The sequence below is a fragment of the Euphorbia lathyris genome, chromosome 1 (assembly GCF_963576675.1).
Source record: "Euphorbia lathyris chromosome 1, ddEupLath1.1, whole genome shotgun sequence".
NCBI classification, from domain to species: Eukaryota; Viridiplantae; Streptophyta; class Magnoliopsida; order Malpighiales; family Euphorbiaceae; genus Euphorbia; species Euphorbia lathyris.
The window spans coordinates 67,824,163-67,843,963 of record NC_088910.1 but is presented as its reverse complement, the minus strand read 5'-3'; the positions used below and the strand labels follow the sequence as shown (position 1 = coordinate 67,843,963).

Here is a 19,801-nt window from a genome sequence, read left to right as displayed (position 1 = left end):
TGTTTTCTTATGTTCAATTGATTTTAGAGAGAGAAAAATTAAGAGAGAAGAGAGAGAAAGAAGGAAAAAATAAGAAATTACAGAGATTGAGAAAGATGGTATAATTGATTTTTATTTTTTTATTTTGGGGTTTGTTTGTATTAATTAGATAATAATTGTGGTTAATTTATAACATAAATAAATAGAAGAACCAAATCAAATCTTTTTCCTTTGACTTTTAATACTGTTAGTCAATTTAGTATATGTTTGCTAACGAAATGAAGCTCAAAGTACTATTTTATAAATTTTTAAACCACAAAAGTGCCGATAAAAAATAAGTATAACTATAAAGTTTATTTTTGTATTTTTCCCTTAAAAGAAACACTATGGAATTGAGAGTATTTTTTTTATTAAGACCCACGACCAAAAGTGGCAAGTGCCACTTTCCTCTTATTTTTATTTTTTTAACTAAAATTCGGGTTTTCGGTTCGATATTATTTTGGTTTTACATCGGTTCGGTATTGGTGTGAATTATTTTCATTTTGGTAGTTGGTTTTTTCGGTTCGGTTCAGTTTTGAACCACTACACAACCTTACTTATTAGAGGTATTATTGTTCTTGACTAAAAACAGTGTAGCTACTGCCTTCAAAAAAAAGAAAAAAAAACATTGGAGCTACTTTATTATTTTTGTGAACATATCGAGTTCATGAGTAAATTACACCAATGGTACCTGAACTTTACCCTAATTCACACTTTGTCTCAAAAATATACCTGAAAAAATGATGACCGGACAATTAAGTATATTTTACCGGTTAATGTCCGGTCAATGCGATTTTGATGAGTAAATTACACTGATGGTACCTGAACTTTACTCGAATTTATATTTTGGTACCTAGATTTCATTTTGTCCAAAAAATACACTTCAAGTAAATATGACACAATATTTTAGTATATTTGACTGATCAGTGATTGATCAACCCGAGTTTGACCATTTTAAATTAAAAATTGAGACTAATCATAAACTCAATTAACATAAAATTATAATACTGTCATTTAGCTCATAAATGACAATATTATAATTTTTATGTTAATTGAGTGTATGGTGAGTCCCAATGTTTAGTTCATGTTACCCGGTCACTAACCGATCAAATGAACTAAACATTTGAGTCACATTTACTTGTGTTATGCTTTTAGGATAAAATAAAATCCAGGTACCGAAGTGTGAATTATGGTAAAGTTCGGGTACCATTAATGTAATTAACTCATGAAACTCGTGTTGACCTGTCTTAACCGGTAAAAATATACTAAATTGTCCGGTCATCGTTACTTCAGTTATATTTTTGGGACAAAATGTAATTTAGGTACCAAAGTGTAAATTATGCAAAGTTAAGGTACATTGGTGTAGTTTACCCTTCAAATTTAACATTTGTTTGTGGGTTTTGAGGTTAATCTTATCAGCATCGATTATCAGAAGAAATGCAGATTGTTTCCATGGTTCCATACCATCTTCCTTTCAAGCGCTTCCTCGCTAACATCAGTTATCGATTATTACCACCTATTCGAAGATTAGGGCGTGTTCGAACTCGCGTTCTCTCTTACTACATCACCTCCAAATTCTCGATTCTACAATCTGGTACTGCACTCTTTTTTCCTTTACTTGGATACAATCCACTGCCATAAAATTGACAGTATTTGCATTTGTTGTTTAAGCCAATGCGAATCAGTTATTAGAGGATAAAGTCAAGGCCTTGAAGGAGAAAATGGAGCTACATGAAATTAACAGCGACGATTCTTGTGTTCCTGGTTATTTCAGTCATTTATTTTGTCCAAAGGTAACTAACCCACTTTCTGATGGCTGTATAGATTTCCACTTACTATATTCTATTTCCTTTCCCTTAGGCGCTTGGATACTTCGTTTTTAGAAGCTCGTAACTAAATTTGGCTTGGAATGCTTATTTGCTTTGTCTATGGATTTTGCAATGTAGTGCAAGGGTGGAAAATCAATGGAGAGGAGTTTATCTTTGCATATCATCCAAGACGCGTAAGCTGTTTGTCCTAGTTTCATTTTATGCCTCTTTATGCATTTAATTTTTCTGATGGTATTAAGGAGCATTCTAGATATTTGTATTAACTATTGGTACTAAGTAGCATTTTATCCTTGTGCCCGTTATTATTTTTCGTGCAAAACGTGTTTGTGTCCTTGGTATGAGTTTGTTTTCCTCTTTCTCTTGTTTTGTAGCCTTTATAGCTGTCTCTTGTTCTTCTCTTGCTTTTTATGATGAAATAAATATCGTTTTAGACTCTTTTCTGTCATTCTTTTGCGTTGTTATTACTGCTCATCATTTACTCATCATGGTATGATATATGAATTTCTGCTGCACTTTTAGTTTCCTGCGTTTAATGCTTTGGCTGTATCGTTTGTTTTGCTTATTTTTGTCTGTTTGCAATTAGTTAGAGGAAAGAGAAAAGCTGTACACGTGTCTGTGTTTTTTGTTAGCACAACGGCTATTTAGCTTTGGATGGTGTACTGCAAAGGTTATGAAATGAATTAGTAGCATCTTCTCCTTCTTTCTCAATCTTCTCTGCTTCTCTCTCTTTTCTGAAATTCTCTGGGTAACATTTGGTATCAGAGCAGTTATATCCTACCTTTTCTAAGCTTCTGTCACATCCAAACCATGGCTGAAGGCACTCGAGCTCATGACCTGAAGAAGATGGAGGAAAGCATTAAAACGATGGTGAAAAGTATGATGACAGAAAATAACAAGAAACAAGAGCAGACACTCACAGACCTAATAGCTAAACAGCAAGGCTCCATTATTGCAGAGCTGAAGGATTTTTTTTCCGATATGCACAGAAACAACTCTTCTTCCACTGCTAACCCACCTATCCATACCAATGTAAACCTCAATACCACAGGCCCAAAAAACAACCCTTATCATTTATCCACCCGATTTACAAAAGTAGAGTTCCCCAGGTTCGACGGTACCGACTTGAATGGTTGGTTGTTCCGATATGAACGTTTCTTCCAGATCGATCTAACCCCGATCAACACCAGAGTTAAGCTAGCTTCTCTTCACTTGTCAGGGAGAGCTCTGGAATGGCATCAGTCCTATCTGAAGAACAGGGGGCGCATATAGGAACCTCCATAGGAAGAGTATGTAATAGCAGCCACTAATAGGTTTGGAGAACGGATTTATGAAGATCCAATGGCGGATCTTAAGCGTCTGATGCAGACTGGATCATTGCTGGATTACATTGAAGCATTCGATATATGCTCACACAAAGGTAACTTTGACTGAAGAGAATATCCTAAGTTGTTTTTTGAGTGGATTAAAAGATGAATTGGGGTAGCCATTGCAAATGTTGGGTCCAAAAACTCTACAACAAGCTTATGCTTTAGCAAGGATGCAAGATTCCTAAATCTATTCCAACTATAACTTTCCCCAACACTACAATACCACCGGGACAAACACACAGACCACCCTTATTACCTACTCCTATCCAAAAGTTGCTCACAAATTCTACCTACCCTCAAAACAAGCCCACAGCTTACCAAACCCCAAAAACACCACCACCACCAAAAGCCCATAGACTGACAGAAGCAAAGATAGCAGACAAAAGGGCTAAGAACCTTTGCTTCTGGTGTGATGATAAATTTGTGCCTGGCCATCAGTGCAAGCAAGAAAAAGTAAATGCACATGATAATGGTCCAGGAATGTCCAGAAGAGGAGTTTTCCGAAGAAGTGGAAGAGGTAGATGCAGGGCATGCTCAAGTGCCAACTATCTCACTATGTGCTATGGGAAGTATGCTCAAGTCAGCTCCAAGGACTATGAGGCTTAAGGGAACCTACAAAAAGAAAGCCTTACATATTCTGATTGATTCAGGTAACACTTTTAGTATCCTAGATCTTACTTTGGCTAAGGGGTTGGGTTGTGTTTTGAAAATGATTGAGCCTATGAAGATTACAGTAGCTAATGGTCAGGAAATTATGAGTTGTTATATATGTGAAAACTTTCGATGGATGATGCAAGGTCAGGAATATCTAGCAGACTTTCTAGTCATGACTTTAGGAGGATGTGAAGTAGTTTTGGGAGTGCAATGGCTAGTAACTCTAGGGGATATTGTCTGGAATTTTCAAAAACTATCTATGACATTTGATATGAATGATACTAAGAATACCTTGCAGGGCTTGACTAGTACTTCAGTCAAGTTTATATCTGAAAGCAATATGCTAAGGATGTTGAATCATGGCCATACAGCTTTCCTAGCCCAAATACAACAAACAGACAACACTGCCCATATCCCTGATATCCCTGAAGCATTAATACCCTTGCTCACTGAATTCAATTCCCTTTTTGATAAAATCACTTCCTTACCTCCTCAAAGAAACCATGACCATAAAATACCACTTATTGAAGGAGCCATCCCTGTTAACCTTCGTCCCTATAAGCATTCCTCTCTGCAAACAGACGTGGTAGAACAGATGGTACAGGAATTGCTTGATATGGGCACTATACAACATAGTGTCAGTCCATATTCTTCCCCTGTAGTGTTAGTAAAGAAGAAAGATAATACATGGAGGATGTGCATAGATTATAGGGAGCTTAATAGGAAAACTGTTAAGGATAGGTTTCCAATACCTGTGATTGAGGAACTCTTTGATGAATTACATGCAGCGGCTGTATTTACTAAGATAGATTTAACCTCTGACTATTACCAAATAAGGATGAATCCTGCAAACATTCATAAAACTGCATTTAGGACTCATGAGGGGCATTATGAGTTTGTGGTGATGCCCTTTGGCTTGACAAATGCCCCCTCAACATTCAAAGTTTAATGAATGAGATATTTAAGCCTTTCCTAAGGAAGTTCGTCCTTGTTTTCTTTGATGATATTCTAGTATACAACCCTGATATGGACACTCATGTTCACCACCTTAAATCTGTTTTCCTTAAGCTACAAACCCACCAATTGCTAGCTAAGAAGAGTAAATGCTAATTTGGGACTGATTCTGTTGAGTATCTTGGACATGTAATACATAAAGGGGTGGTGACAACTGACCTTAGGAAGATTGAAGCTGTGGAAAACTTGCCCTTACCAACCAATATTAAGGGGCTAGCTGGATACTATAGGAGGTTTATTCGGAAGTATGGAGTAATTAGTAAGCCTCTCACAGATTTATTGAAGGATGGGTTCCATTGGGGGGAAAAAGCTACTGAAGCTTTCATGACACTCAAAGAAGCCCTTACCTCTGCTCATGTTTTGGCCTTACCTTATCCTGGCCTTACCTTATCCTGATAAACAATTCATAATAGAAACAGATGCCTGTGACGTGGGAATTGGGGCAGTATTGATGCAAGAGAGTCACCCTATAGCTTACATCAGCAAAGCATTAGCTATGAAGCATTAAGCTTTATCACTCTATGAAAAGGAGCTTTTAGCAGTAGTTTATGCGGTGAGGGAAGTGGGATCACTATGTGGCCCATAGGAAATTTCTGATTAAAACCGATCATAGAAGCCTCAAGTTTCTACTAGAACGGAGAATTACTACATCCCACCAACAGAAATACATAGCTAAGCTATTTGGGTATGATTTTGAGATCACATACCAGAAGGGAAAGGAAAATATAGCTGCAGACGCCTTATCCAGGCTACCTGCCGCTGAGTTTGCTGCTTTAACAGTTTTGACTTCTGTGGGGAGTTTGTTACCAGAGATTGAGGCTAGTTGGGTTTCAGATGTCAAAGTGCAGGAGATCATTAAAGGGCTGCAGAATAATATTCCAAAAGGGGACAATCCCTACACTTGGAATGGTTCCCTATTGAGAAGGAAAGAGAGACTGGTGATTGGGGATGACAAGGCCCTTAACTCAAACTATTACAGCTAATGCATGACTCTGCATTAGGAGGGCATTCCGGGGTTCAGGCAACTTCTAAGAGACTGCAATTCCTTTTCTACTGGAAGGGCATGGACAGGGACATCAGAAACTACATCAGAAACTGTGTTGTTTGCCAAACCTGTAAGTACGAAAATGTCAGCTATCCAGGACTGCTACAACCGCTGCCAATTCCCAACAGCATTTGGATTGAAATCAGTATGGATTTCATAGAAGGCTTACCCAAGTCTAATGGCAATGAGGTGATTTTGGTGGTAGTGGACAGACTCAGTAAGTATGCTCACTTTTTGAGCTTATCTCATCCTTATACTGCTAAGTTTGTGGCTCAGTTGTTTCTAAATAATATATTCAAGCTACATGGATTGCCTGCATCCATAGTGAGTGACAGGGACCTGTTTTTCTCAGCCATTTTTGGACTGAATTGTTCAAACTACGAGGGGTAGAGCTGCTGAAATCTACATCTTACCACCCTCAAACTGATGGGCAGACTGAGGTAGTGAATAGGTGTCTGGAGACCTACCTCAGATGCATGACACATACTAATCCTAAACAATGGGAAGGATGGTTATCCTTGGCTGAATGGTGGTATAACACCAACTACCATACTTCAACAAACATGACTCCCTTTGAGATTGTGTATGGTATTCCACCACCTCTGCACATCTCCTACTTTCCTAGAGATTCTAATATCGAGTCAGTAGACCAAATGCTTAGAGACAGGGAGCTAGCACTTGTGATCATGAAACAGCAGTTACAGAGAGCACAACACAGAATGAAGCAACAGGCTGATGAACACAGGACTGAGAGGACTTTTGAGATTGGAGATATGGTGTTTGTCAAATTGCGGCCCTACAAGCAACACAGCATAGAGCAACGTTCTAACTATAAACTATCACCACTATATTATGGTCCCTATCAAGTCATTGATACGATTGGCCAAGTAGCATACAAGCTCAATCTACCAGCGGATTCTGCTATTCATCCAGTCTTCCATAGGAAAAGGGTTGCTGATCAACAAGTAGCACATGTTCCCTTACCAGATACAGAAATTTCCCTGCCTGCACCACATTCAATACTCGAAAGGAAGATGGTTAAGAGGGGCAATCAGACTGCTACTAAATTGCTGATACAATGGAGAGGAGGAACCCCTGAAGATGCAACTTGGGAGTTTGCTTTTGATATCAAGAAACGTTTCCCTGTGTTTGACATTGAGGCAAGGCCCTAAGGAGAGTGGAATGATATATGAATTTCTGTTGCACTTTTAGTTTCCTGCGTTTAATGCTTTGGCTGTATCGTTTTGCTTATTTTTGTCTGTTTGCAATTAGTTAGAGGAAAGAGAAAAGCTGTACACGTGTATGTGTTTTCTGTTAGCACAACGGCTATTTAGCTTTGGATGGTGTACTGCAAAGGTTATGAAATGAATTAGTAGCATCTTCTCCTTCTTTATCAATCTTCTCTGCTTCTCTCTCTTTTCTGAAATTCTCTGGGTAACATGGTATCATAGTTTGGGCAATGTGAAAGAAGAATAAGAAATCAATATACCTGTTTCATCATCAAAACGTTTCTGTTTCTGTCTATCTCTTCCTCGATTATTCCCTTTTCTGTTTTCTCTCTTTAGAATCACCTATCAAGAGATGTTGAATCTGCTATTTTTGCATCCCTCTGATGGAGGAAACTCTATTTTAGTTGATAAACTTCTAGGATCCTCTGATTACAGAGCGTGACCTAGAACAATAGAGATCAATGATGACACCAAGACCAAGATGAAGGAAACTTGCAATAACATGGTAATAACGTGGCTAATCCACAATGTACCTCATACTATTAAAAAATCTGTCATGTTTATGAACTCTGCAAAAGAAATTTGGTTCAACCTAGAAAAAAGAAATCTGTCATGTCTCCCAAGGCATTTTGCTGGCATCCTCTTCTGCAGCCAAACTAACTGCATTCTGTGACAGTGACTGGCCAGTTGTCCTACTAGAGGGCGATGAACAACTGGATTTTGCATTTTGTGGGCCATTCCCCAGTCTGGTGGAAAACCAAAAAGCAATCAGTGGTTGCTCGCTCCTCTGCTGAAGCTGAATACATGACAATGACATTGACAACATGTGAAGTCAGGCCCGGCTCTTGTGGGAGTTGCCCTAGGCTTGTGCCTAGGGCCTCCATAATTTGAGGGCCTCCAATCTTGTTCATATTTAAAAGTAGATTATTGCCATTTTTATAGTAAATTCCTTTCATTTGTTATTGTTATGATTATTAATATTATTATTTTTAACAAGAAAGACTTTGTTTCACTCCTGACTTTGAGTTTTTAACTAGTGTATAACTTATCAAACACGTGTCCATCAACAATACAGGTCCACAAACTTCTTCCTTCTTGCTTTGAGTCCTTCCTTCTTGCCCTAAGTAAATAAGCCCAATTATTATTGTAAATCACCAATTAAATCCTCCTTTTTTTCACTTATTTTCTAAATTCTCTCATGTGATTCGTCCATGATTTGCACCTTGCAACTCAGTCCTTTAGTCCAGTTCAAAATCATGAAAATTTTGGTTTTTAATTTTACACATTCAGTTCTTCACTACTTGTAGCGGTGAATATAAAATTACAAAGTTAGGGCCCAATTTTATGTGTTCATAAAAAATTGTTTAAATCGCTATTTGGTTTTTGTGGTATTCAAAATTTTATCATTTAGTTCTTGTGATATTCTTTGATAACATTTGTCCATTTGAGTATTTCCATAGGTGAAATTTAACTCAGTTTGGACGAAAAACTAACCGATTTGTTAATTTTTTTGACACATGACACAATTAAATCAATTTCCACATGTCTTTGTCGCGTATGAGGTTATAATCTATTATTCAATTCAGATTCTGCTTCAAGATTTAGGAATCAAGCCTTCACAAATTTAGGTTATATTCAAGAGTTCAATTGAACAGTTTAACCATGTTGTTGACTGAGAAGAAAATTTTAGCTAAGCAGAATTATAATGATTTAATTAGAGATTTTGCACATTTTTAGAAAAATATGCATTTTCATTTGTTTTCATCATGATTGTTATATGTAGTTAATAATATATTTGTTCAACTATTTATCATTTAATATTCATGAAACAATAATAAATTTTATACCTATTAAATTTAGATTTGTAATTTTTTATATATAAAAGCTGCCTAGGGCCTCCAAAATGCTGGAGCCGCCCCTGTGTGAAGTCACTTGGTTATGTGCTCTTCTCAAGGATCATGGCATTTAGTAGTTACTCTCTACTTTGTGAACTGTGATAATCAAGTTGCTATCTCAATTGCTGCCAACCCTGTGCTTCATGAACGCACTAGGCATATTGAAATTGACTGTCACTATGTGAGGGATCAAGTGTAGTCTGGTACCATCATTCCCTCAAATGTTTCATCCTCTGAACAGGTTGCTGATATTCTCACGAAGGCTCTTCCTGTCAAGAACCATCTTCAACACATTGGCAAGATGGGAGGTTATCCATCTTTATCTTCCACCTCTCCAGTTTGAGGGGGAGTATTAAGGAGCATTCCAGATATTTATAATAACTATTGGTACTAAGTAGCATTTTATCCTTTTTTGTCCTTGTGACCGTTATTCTTTTTGTTTTGCTGTAGGTGTTTGTGTCTTGGTATGAGGTTGTTTTCCTCTTTTTGTTGTTTTGTTAGTCTTTAGCCTTTATAGCCGCCTCTTGTTCTTCTCTTGCTTTTTATGATGAAATAAAGATCATTTTAGACTCTTTTCTGTCATTCTTCTGTGTTGTTATTACTGCTCATCATTTACTCAACAGATGGCTCGTCTTATTAACCATGTTTAAAGTTTGTGATGGGAATTCTTTAGGGATTTCGCAATGTGGAGGTGTTATCATACTTCTTGCGGATGGGCTGGGCAGGTTAAGCAATGTGCATTCTGTTTCTATTTAGTCTCACGAAAAAAAAAGCATTGAATGATTGGTAGAATTTCATTTCAGATATTCGCAGATGGAAGGGAGACTAATCAAGGAATTAATAAAAAATTTAAAGTTATTTCCTCTATGCAAATGACAGCAGAGAGCACTGTACTAGAACCACTTGGTGAGAAGGTATTTGAAATTCCTTTATGCATTCTCTTCAAAGAAATTATTGCAGATTGTAATTTTAGGTAAACGTGTGACTTTATATGAAATATAATAGGGAAGAAGGTGAGAAACTAAAATCTTTCTGCGCATACGTTCATATCAAAGGCCCTCTGGGTGCATTTTATAGCGACCTTGACTTTTAGTAGCGAGTGCTTCAATATGATTAGTCGTGTCAACACTTATGACAATTGAAAATTCTTGGTTATTCTTTCTCAAGTCTTGATTGAACTGATGGTATGATATTGACATGGGCAGTAATTTGTTTTCTTTTCAGCTCATCGCGTACTTTGCTGACAGAATGATATCTGAGGAAACAATTAATAGAAATGCTGTTATGCAGATAGCTGGTGATAAGGTGCCTGAAGTTCATCAACTATGTCTGTGCCATCACATTACTTGTTTAGCATAAGATAAATTTCGCCTTGTTAGAGATTTTCTTAACTGGGTAGAACTCTGATATGTTTATGCTTATGTGACATGTTTCTTTTGGGTTTCATGCTGCATGCTTATATGATGTCCATTAAATTCTAAGATGAAAAGGATTTTACTACTATCAGTTCAAGGAAATTACTAGAAGTCTAATACATCCTTGCTCCTACTGAGGTAGTTTATAGGGGCCATCTGACTCTGTTTAACATCAGTTGAGGTTCCTTGAATTGCATTCTCCTTGTGATTTACTATTATTACCGTTTCTCTGTTAATCTGCATAATGCCAAGCAACTCTTCATGGAAGCCTCAAATTGAAGACTCTATTGTATGTGTCACGTAATAAAATAATGAACAAACTTTTATCAAGAGTAGTCTACTTCACAAATCATGGTTGGGTTCCATCTAATTCTTCCGTGTCACACGTTTAGGATCTAGTTATGGGACCTTGTACCAAGAAGTTCCTGAATTCTGGTTTCTCCAGGATTTCTTCTCTACTTATTTTGGCTAGAAATAATTGGAACTTGTTAAGAAAGATTCTACTCCTCGAAGTACCTATTTTGCTAGGAATTATTTGGAACTTATTAAGAGAGAGTCCACACCTCAAAACATAGAAATTTGGTAAAATTCAACTTCGTTCTTCATTGATAAATCTCTGTTTAAATAGGCACAGCATAGGGTATGCTTTACAAGGCAGAAGAGTTTATTTCTAAATGAGAATCTAATAAGGAAAAGCCCAATAGTGAAATTCTAAAGGAAAAAGAAACTTATTCTTAAACAGGAATTGCACTAAGGAACCTACGCCTACTCAATATTTTTTTGAATTCCCATAGTTGGCTGCTTTTGGGCCTTCACTGCTCACATCTTCCCATCTTGTTGCAACATGACTGTGCCTTCAATGCTCACATCTTCCCATCTGGTTTTTGCACCATCTTTTTTTTTTTTTTGGTCCTGTTTTATGCCCACTTAAGATTGAAGAGCCATCACAGACTGGTACATGATGTTTTATGTTATATGAGTGATGAGCTTAAAAGAATGACTTACATATATTTATTTTTGATTAATCATATGGACCAATTTGACTTATGTCTAGCACTTTGACATTCATCTTGAGGTTTTTCCCATTGTCACTATTGCTTATAAGGGTGCTTGAATTTTTTGGATTAATCTTTTACTAGTTTAGCATTTACTTTCTCCATTGAAACTGATGCCAGTTCTTATTGTTTATAGATTATATCTTTTATTTTAGCATCTCTAAAGTTTTATTTTTCTTCTGCCATTGAGAGTGTTTTTTAAAGCCATAGGCAGGGTCTATTTATAGCAAAGCTCTTTCACAGATAAATTGTTCTTCTTTGTTCTATTTCTTTGTTACTTTTTTTTTATATATATCTTAATGATGTCACATCACATGAATATCTATAGTCTGATCTTTTACAGTTGTGCTATTGGTTACAGGATGTTATTGCATTTACTTATATACATAATGGCATGCTTGTGGGTTGCAAGTATCGGACCATGGAGAAAAAATTTTGGCAGGTAGATATTTAGTTTTAAATTGGAGTTAGATAACCTGTAATTTAATTACTGAAATAATAAATGAATTTTGATATACCCATCAATGTTTTAACTTCTGCTCTTCTATTTCAGGATAAGGGCACAGGGAAATGGTTATATGGGCTGGATGACATAAATGAAGCTTCTGAAATTATCATTGTAATCTAATGCTTTTCAAGAATTTATTTAAATCTCTATGAGCCCTGATTTTTATTGATTGCTTTCGTGCTGTCAAAGGTTGAAGGCGAAATAGATAAGCTTTCAGTGGAGGAAGCTGGCTTCCGTAACTGTGTAAGCGTCCCTGGTGGTGCTCCGCTAGTTGTTTCTGCGAAAGAATTACCAGCTCTGGAAAATGTATGGACTAAATTTGTTTTTATTATTATTATTATTATTATTATTATTATTATTAAGTCTTTGTTATGGATGCTTTCTCATGTGTATTTTGTGGGTGCATGTGCATGTGTATTAGAATTTAGATGGTCCCTTTGGCTTAGCTGAAAGCACAATCCAGCAATGAAACTGGAAGTTGCTCTTACCATGTGTTATGGTTCATAAAAAAATACTAGTATCAGCTTGTGTTTACTCTTAACACTTACGAATCCTTGTAGAGTTCCATATAAAACAATATATGAAATATTTCCCTGTTCACATTCAGGTCTAAGAAAAAGGATGATTGAAATAGCATTTTCACTGATTTTAGTTTTTCTCATCTTTTATGCATGCATATATGAAGCCAGGACAGAGCATATCAGTATCTATGGAACTGCAAAGAATACCTAGATAAGGTGAGCACATTTTTGGAGCCATCAAGGTTGATATTCTTTTGGATTTTCTTCAATCCTGCATATCTTAAATCTGTTACCCGTTATGTCTTTAGATTTCTCGCATTGTGCTGGCAACTGATGGTGATTTATCTGGACAAGCGCTGGCCGAAGAGTTAGCTCGCCGACTGGGAAAAGAAAGGTGAGAATCATCTGATTGTTGAAAATTTCATAATTCTGTTTGTGAATGCACACAAAGACTGATCTTCTCCTTGACTAGATCAGTAGGGTTAACGTATGTGGTGTTTTCCTATTTAGCTAGGAGTAGTCATCCGAGTATATATATATATATATATATAGGACTTTAGGTGACTGGTATACTTAGCAGTAATATAGGACTTTAGGTGTAACTAATAGTAAAGTATGCTCATCAGTAATATAGGTTGCAACTAGGACTCTATAAGTGTGTGTGTGTGTATATATATATAGCGGTATATGTAAGAAAGAAGTGTGTGAGATAAGATATTATTTTTCTTTCGCATACTTAGACTACTGACTACATGGTATCAGAGCCTTGCGTTTGGTTTTGGGATTTATTTCTTCCGTGAATAGCCTCTGTTGGGTCTATGTTGGAATTTTCAAACACCTCCGTTCATCTCACCACCCCCACCAATCGACTCCCCTGCCGCCGATTTTACCAAGTCGCATGAGTCTAGCGTCCGGAGAAGCACTGAGTGACCCCCACGCGCCGGCCAACCGTCCAACGTGCCACGCACTCACCGGCGCGTGAGAGCACGTGGCTGCTCCGATCGTCGCGATTTCTTCACCGGCGGACTTGCCTCCCTATTTCCGGTCCCTCACTCCAATTGGTTTTCTTTTTTCGATGATTCGGGTTACTACCCCTTCTCTGGGTTTTCACTTCTCAATTAAGGTTGGCCTACTTTACCTTCTTTGCTTACCTGGTATTTCACTTCTCAATTAAGGTTGGCCTACTTTACCTTCTTTGCTTTATGAGTGTGGTTATTCATTGAAGAACAATAGTGCATTTATTGTTGCTGTTGAGCCTACTCTGGTGGATTTTTTTTTTTATTGAATTGATAATGTCTAAGCAAGAGAATAAGAAGACTCTGACTGAAATAACTGTGGGTAACACTAGAATTACCGATAGGAAATTAACCGGTGTTAAAGATTATACTCAATGGAAACATACTATTACTGTGGGTAACACTAGAATTACCGATAGGAAATTAACCGGTGTTAAAGATTATACTCAATGGAAACATACTATTACTAGGTATGTTAATACTTAACTAGTGATCCTCCATTCAATGGTGATGAGGGAGAAAGAAGTGGATGATGGCAGATTATAGACTTTTCAATTTGATTCAAAATACCTTAGATTCCACCATTGAGGATATTGTGACTCATTGTGATACTGTAGTCTAGTAAACAAGACTTAACTCATATTCATAATTTGATGTCATCATACTATCGTCCTAAGAAAAAGGATCTCACATTCTTCCAGTATTATAATGATTGTAAACAGATTCGTGAGGAAAAGCGAACTAGATTTCCCATTTTAGCTGATGTTAAACGTATGCAAGATGAGGATGATCGTGTATTTGTTCTTGGCTTTCTGGAAGGACTTGGTCCTGAGTTCGAGATAGCACGAAGCCAGATATTGACTAGTGGGACACTTCCCTCTTTCTCCAACCTCTATAGTCGGCTTCTTCCTATGTGCAAGAATGGTGAAAAGGTGTCTAGTGTGGTGTCTCAAGACATAACGGCTCTGGTGAGTAATGTGCATCATGGGGGTAGGGGTGGTTCTTCGAGTTCCATTAGTGACCGTACATCTCAGAATCCTCGAGTGTGCCATCACTGCGGAGGACACGTTGAGAAGAATTATTGGAAGCTACACGGTCGGCCTCAGCAAAGTAACTCCGGGAAATTTGCGAACATTGCTACTGGTGATGGTACTCTACCGTCTCCTCACTTCCGGTCTTCAGCTCCCACTATTACTATTTCTATGAAAGAATATGCTCGACTTTAGCAACTGTCTTTTGATCGTAGTGATCTGGGTCCTCCACCCCTGCGTTGGCTGATACATGAGCCTCTCCACCTCATCCCGTAGTTGGATTATTGATTCTGGTGCTACCGATCACATGACTGGTAACACAAGCACTCTCTTCTTTTCATGCTTCTGTCAATTTACCATCTGTTACTTTAGCTAATGGCGCAACAACTCCTCTTGTAAATGGACACGGAGCAGCTCATCCCACTTCTAAAATAATGTTATCCTCTGTTTTATGCTTTTCTCAATTTCCTTTTAATTTGTTATCTGTTAGCCACCTCACCAAAACCCTTAACCATTGTGTTGTTTTCTTTCCCACCTATTGCCTTTTTCAGGATCTTGGGACGAAACCGAATATTGGTAGAGGGAAATTGCTGAATGACTTGTACGTTCTTGACTTGTACGTTTTTTATTTAGTTCACACTGATGTGTGGGGTCCATGTCCTGTTGTTTCTAAACTTGGTTATCGTTATTTCGTGACTTTTGTGGATGATTTTTCTCGAGTAACATTGCTTTATCCTTTGAAGTACTGCTTAGATTTATTTACTGTTTTCTGTGCTTTTCATGCTGAAATTAAAACTCAGTGTAGTAAAAATATTCACTGTTTGCAGAGTGACAATGCCAAAGAATAATTATCCAAAAATTTTCAGTCTTATCTTTTACAGCATGGTATTATTCACAAAACATCATGTACTGTTACGCCTCAACAAAATGGTGTGGCTGAATGTAAGAATCGCCTTTTACTTGAAGTTACTCGCGCCATAATGTTTCAAATGCAAGTCCCTAAAGTATTTTGGGTAGATGTTGTTTCCACTGCCTATTACCTCATCAATCGTATGCCTTCAGCTATTCTTCAGGGTCAGATTTCGTACTCTATTCTCTTTCCTTCTTAATCTTTGTTTTCTGTTGCTCCTCGTATTTTTGGATGTACTTGTTTTGTTCAAGATATTTGTCCTCAAGTGTCCAAGCTTGATCCCAAATCTCTCAAAGTGTGTCTTTGTGGGATATTTTCGGAGTCAGAAAGGGTACCGTTGTTACTCTCCATCTTTGGGGCGATATCTTGTTTCTGCAGATGTCACGTTCTTTGAAAGGACTCCTTTCTTTCATTCGTCTCCATCCTCACCCACTTTACCTCTAGATAACACTAGTGATGATTTTCTGATATATACTATAAGTGAATAGGTTATCTCTCGGCCTGTTATTCGTCATGTTTATTCTTGGCGTGTACAGCTTGCGGTTGAGGCACCTGCTCCAGAACTAGAGACCAATATTCTCTTATCTGTTTCGGCTCCATATCCCCCACCTTCATCTGATCCCAGTCCTGATCTTCCTATTGTCCTTCGGAAAGGTACACGGTCTTGCACTTATCCTCTTTCCTCCTTTGTTTCTTATAACGCTTTATCCCCCTCCTCCAAGTGTTTTGTAGCCTCTTTAGATTCCACTATTGTTCCATCATCCATTTGCATAGCTATAGCTCACCTTGGTTGGCTAGAAGGAATGAAAGAAGAATTAAAGGCACTGGAACAGAATCAGACTTGGGATCTTGTTCCTCTACCGGCACAAAAGAAGCAAATTGGTTGCAAATGGGTCTTTGCTTGATGGAACAGTTGCTCGACTCAAAGCTCGCTTGGTTGCTAATGGCTATGTTCAGACCTATGGCATCGATTATTTCGATACTTTCTCTCCAGTTGCCAAACTTACTTTTGTTCGCCTGTTCATAGCTGCTACTTACAATTGGGCTTTTCACCAACTAGATGTTAAAAATGTATTTTTGAATGGTGACCTACGTGAAGAGGTTTATATGGAGCAACCACCTGGGTTTTTTGCTCAAGGGGGAGTCTGGGAAGGTGTGCAAGTTACGAAAGTCTATGTATGGATTGAAACAATCTCCTCGGGCCTCGTTTGGAAAATTTAGTGTTGCAGTGATGGAATTCGGCTGTGTATGTTGATGACATTGTAATTACAGCGGATTGATAAGCTGAAGGAGTTCCTTGGTACTTGCTTCCAAACGAAGGATCTTGGTCCGTTGAAATACTTCTTGAGAATAGAGGTATTCCGCAACCGGAAATGGATTTGCTTAACTTAAAGAAAATATTGTTTATATGTGTTAAAAGATGTCGATCTAATTAACGCAAAGACCTATGGTGCTCCAATGGTACCGAATGTGAAGTTAAAACCTGATGATGGTGACTTACTCAAGGAGCGTGAGAAATACAGAAGAATTGTTGGCAAGCTGAATTATCTGACAATCACTCGTCCAAACATTTCATTTCCTGTAAGTGTGGTAAGTCAATTTATGTCCTCACCGAGGAGAACGCATTATTCATATCCTGAGGTATTTGAAGGGAGCTCCTGGACGAGGCTTGTTATATAAAAATCATGGACACCATGTTGCAGATGGTGAGACATTCTACTACTGGGTATTGTGTGTTTGTTGGGGGAAATCTTGTTTCTTGGAAAGGTAAGAAGCATAATGTAGTTTCTAGATGCAGTGCAGAATCTGAATATTGAACTATGGTGCAGACCACATGTGAGCTTGTGCGGTTACGTCGTCTACTTGGTGAAATTGGTTTTGTACAGACAAAACCTATGAAGTTGTATTGTGACAATGAAGTAGCTATCTATATAAATAACTATATGTTTAATGAAAGAACCAAGCATATAGAAGTTGACCGTCACTTCATTCGGGAAAAGTTGGAAGATGGTACAATCTCAACTGCGCACATATCAGAACCGGAAGTCAATTAGCAGATGTGTTTAGCAAAGCCTTACTAGGAACTCATATCGATTATATCTGCACCAAGCTAGGCATGATCAATATCTATGCTCCAGCTTGAGGGAGAGTGTTACAGCTGTAATTAGTGGCTGGTATACTTAGCAGTAATATAGGACTTCAGTGTAACTAATAGTAAAGTATACTCGGCAGTAATATAGGTTACAGCTAGGACTCTATAGAACTCTTATGTGTGTGTGTGTATATATATATGCTGTAAATGTAAGAAAGAAGTGTGTGAGATAAGATATTATTTTTCTTTCCCATACTTAGACCCCTTACTACACGGTGCCTTCTATGCTTACATATAGGATGAAGAAGGCATGTTTCAGGAAAGTAAGGTTTGTTAAACTATAAAATTGAAAATAAGGGATTGGTAATATGTTTAGATGATGATATTTCCTGGCTTTGGTAGCTTATAGGGTCACCATGTTGTTTCCTACTTTATTCCTTAATCAATCTTAGTGAAGTTGTTTCATTTTCTTTCTATTTGTTGCTGAATTTTCTTCTATTTGCTTTGCTTCATGATTAAACCTTAATATTTGCATAATATTTAACCCTTAGCGGAGAACGAATATCAAATACCAAAGAGTTAATTTAAGACTCTTCATCAACTGATTTGATGACTGAGAATTATGGAAAACTCACCAGCATTTCATTTGCTGTGGCAATTTCTACAGTGAAAAATCAATTTTTATTTTTCTTTTTCTTTCTTTCTTTCCTTCATCTGATGGGGTAAATAATCTTCTTGTTTTAGATGTTGGGTTGTGCGATGGCCAAAGAAAGATGAGTCTTCTTGTTTCAAAGATGCAAACGAGGTATGTTTCATATCTATTCGCATTCAGCTAATGTGTCCAAACACAAGCGTTTAATTTTTTTGTCAATTATATAACCCTAGAGATTTAATTGAGTTAGCTATTCCTAAATATGCTATAAAATCATATACAAAAACCAATTTGACCAAAAAATTTAATTTAAATCAAAATGTGTGATGTATAATGTTACAATTTGTTAATTAGACTTTTTCTATACTACTCCCTCTGTTCCATATTATTTGTCTTTTAAGGTTAATGCACAAGGATTAAGAAATGCAATTAATGTTAACTAAAAGTCTTTGTTGCCCTTGCATTAATTGCATGCATTAATTAATTTTTATCTACTCCTAAAATAAAAAGGTAACTTAAATAGGGGTATATTTGGTAAAACATCAATTAATGTGCATTGATTGAATCAAAACGTCAAACATTATGGAACAAAAAAATTTCTCTAGAACGACAAATATTATGGAACGGAGGGAGTAGTATTTACAATAGGTTTTAGGATGGGATTGAAAGAAATATATTATTATGAGCATTTAGTTGAGAAAGGGACAAAATGTAGGGTAAAATGCAATAAAAGCTATTGCCTCACCATGATGACTGAATTTCAATTTGTGTTATAAAAATGACTAAACATTGATTTTCGTCCCAGTAATTTCAGACAAATTTGCGTGTGAAAAAGGTAACATGAGAATAGTTTGACCATATTAGATTCTGATGTAGTCACGGTCTATGAAAAACAAGAAGCTATAATTTTTGGGTATTTTTGCTGTTGACGTGGTATTAGTGGAGCTGATTTCACGCTATATGAAAAAAGAAAGAATTTTTAGGGATTGTGGTTGTTCCTAATTTGGCAGGTTCTGAAGAGTTTGGGAGCAATTGCATTGAAGCAAGTGATAGAAAGTGCAGAGTTATACAATAGGGCACAGGCACAGGAAGGCCATGCCAAAATATAAAATTGAAAGATGACTCTTCAATTGGGTATTCATTTTGAGCACTCTTAATTGTGTATTTTTGAAATGTCTCTCATACATCGTGAAACTCCCCCAAATATTTCTTTTCATATGAATATCCGAATTTCCACTAAAGTAGCTAATATGAATTTTCAAGCTTTATCAAAATTACTTGAATTGACCTCCCTGTCTCTCTATCTGCAACTCTAAAAGAACTGGTGCTAGACACATGCCTTAACTCTAATTTCCGCATATCAAGCTTGTCTAATTAATACCCGATTCAACTCCAATTCCTAGCAAGTGGTATTAGAGCATAGTTTCGGTGTTGATCATTCCAATACAAAACAATATGGTTTTGTCAATGAATTTTGATATTGAGAAATTTGATAAATCAATGAATTTTGATCCATGTCAACTCCTCATTCAATATGGATGAGAGAAGGT

At 37.0% G+C, this 19,801-nt stretch overlaps 1 protein-coding gene across 1 annotated transcript; it reads left to right on the top strand.

Annotated features, from left to right (window-relative positions):
• Positions 1 to 1,432: 1,432 nt before the first annotated feature.
• On the top strand, positions 1,433 to 19,484 carry LOC136200779 (primase homolog protein). The gene is made up of 13 exons (XM_065991224.1): positions 1,433 to 1,612; positions 1,690 to 1,811; positions 1,965 to 2,020; positions 9,725 to 9,776; positions 9,855 to 9,965; positions 10,276 to 10,356; positions 11,883 to 11,963; positions 12,075 to 12,140; positions 12,219 to 12,335; positions 12,719 to 12,766; positions 12,859 to 12,944; positions 18,344 to 18,404; positions 19,262 to 19,484. Exons 1-13 carry the CDS (start codon positions 1,456 to 1,458, stop codon positions 19,358 to 19,360), a joined length of 1,137 nt encoding a protein of 378 aa, XP_065847296.1. The 5' UTR covers positions 1,433 to 1,455; the 3' UTR covers positions 19,361 to 19,484.
• The last annotated feature ends 317 nt before the right edge of the window (positions 19,485 to 19,801 follow it).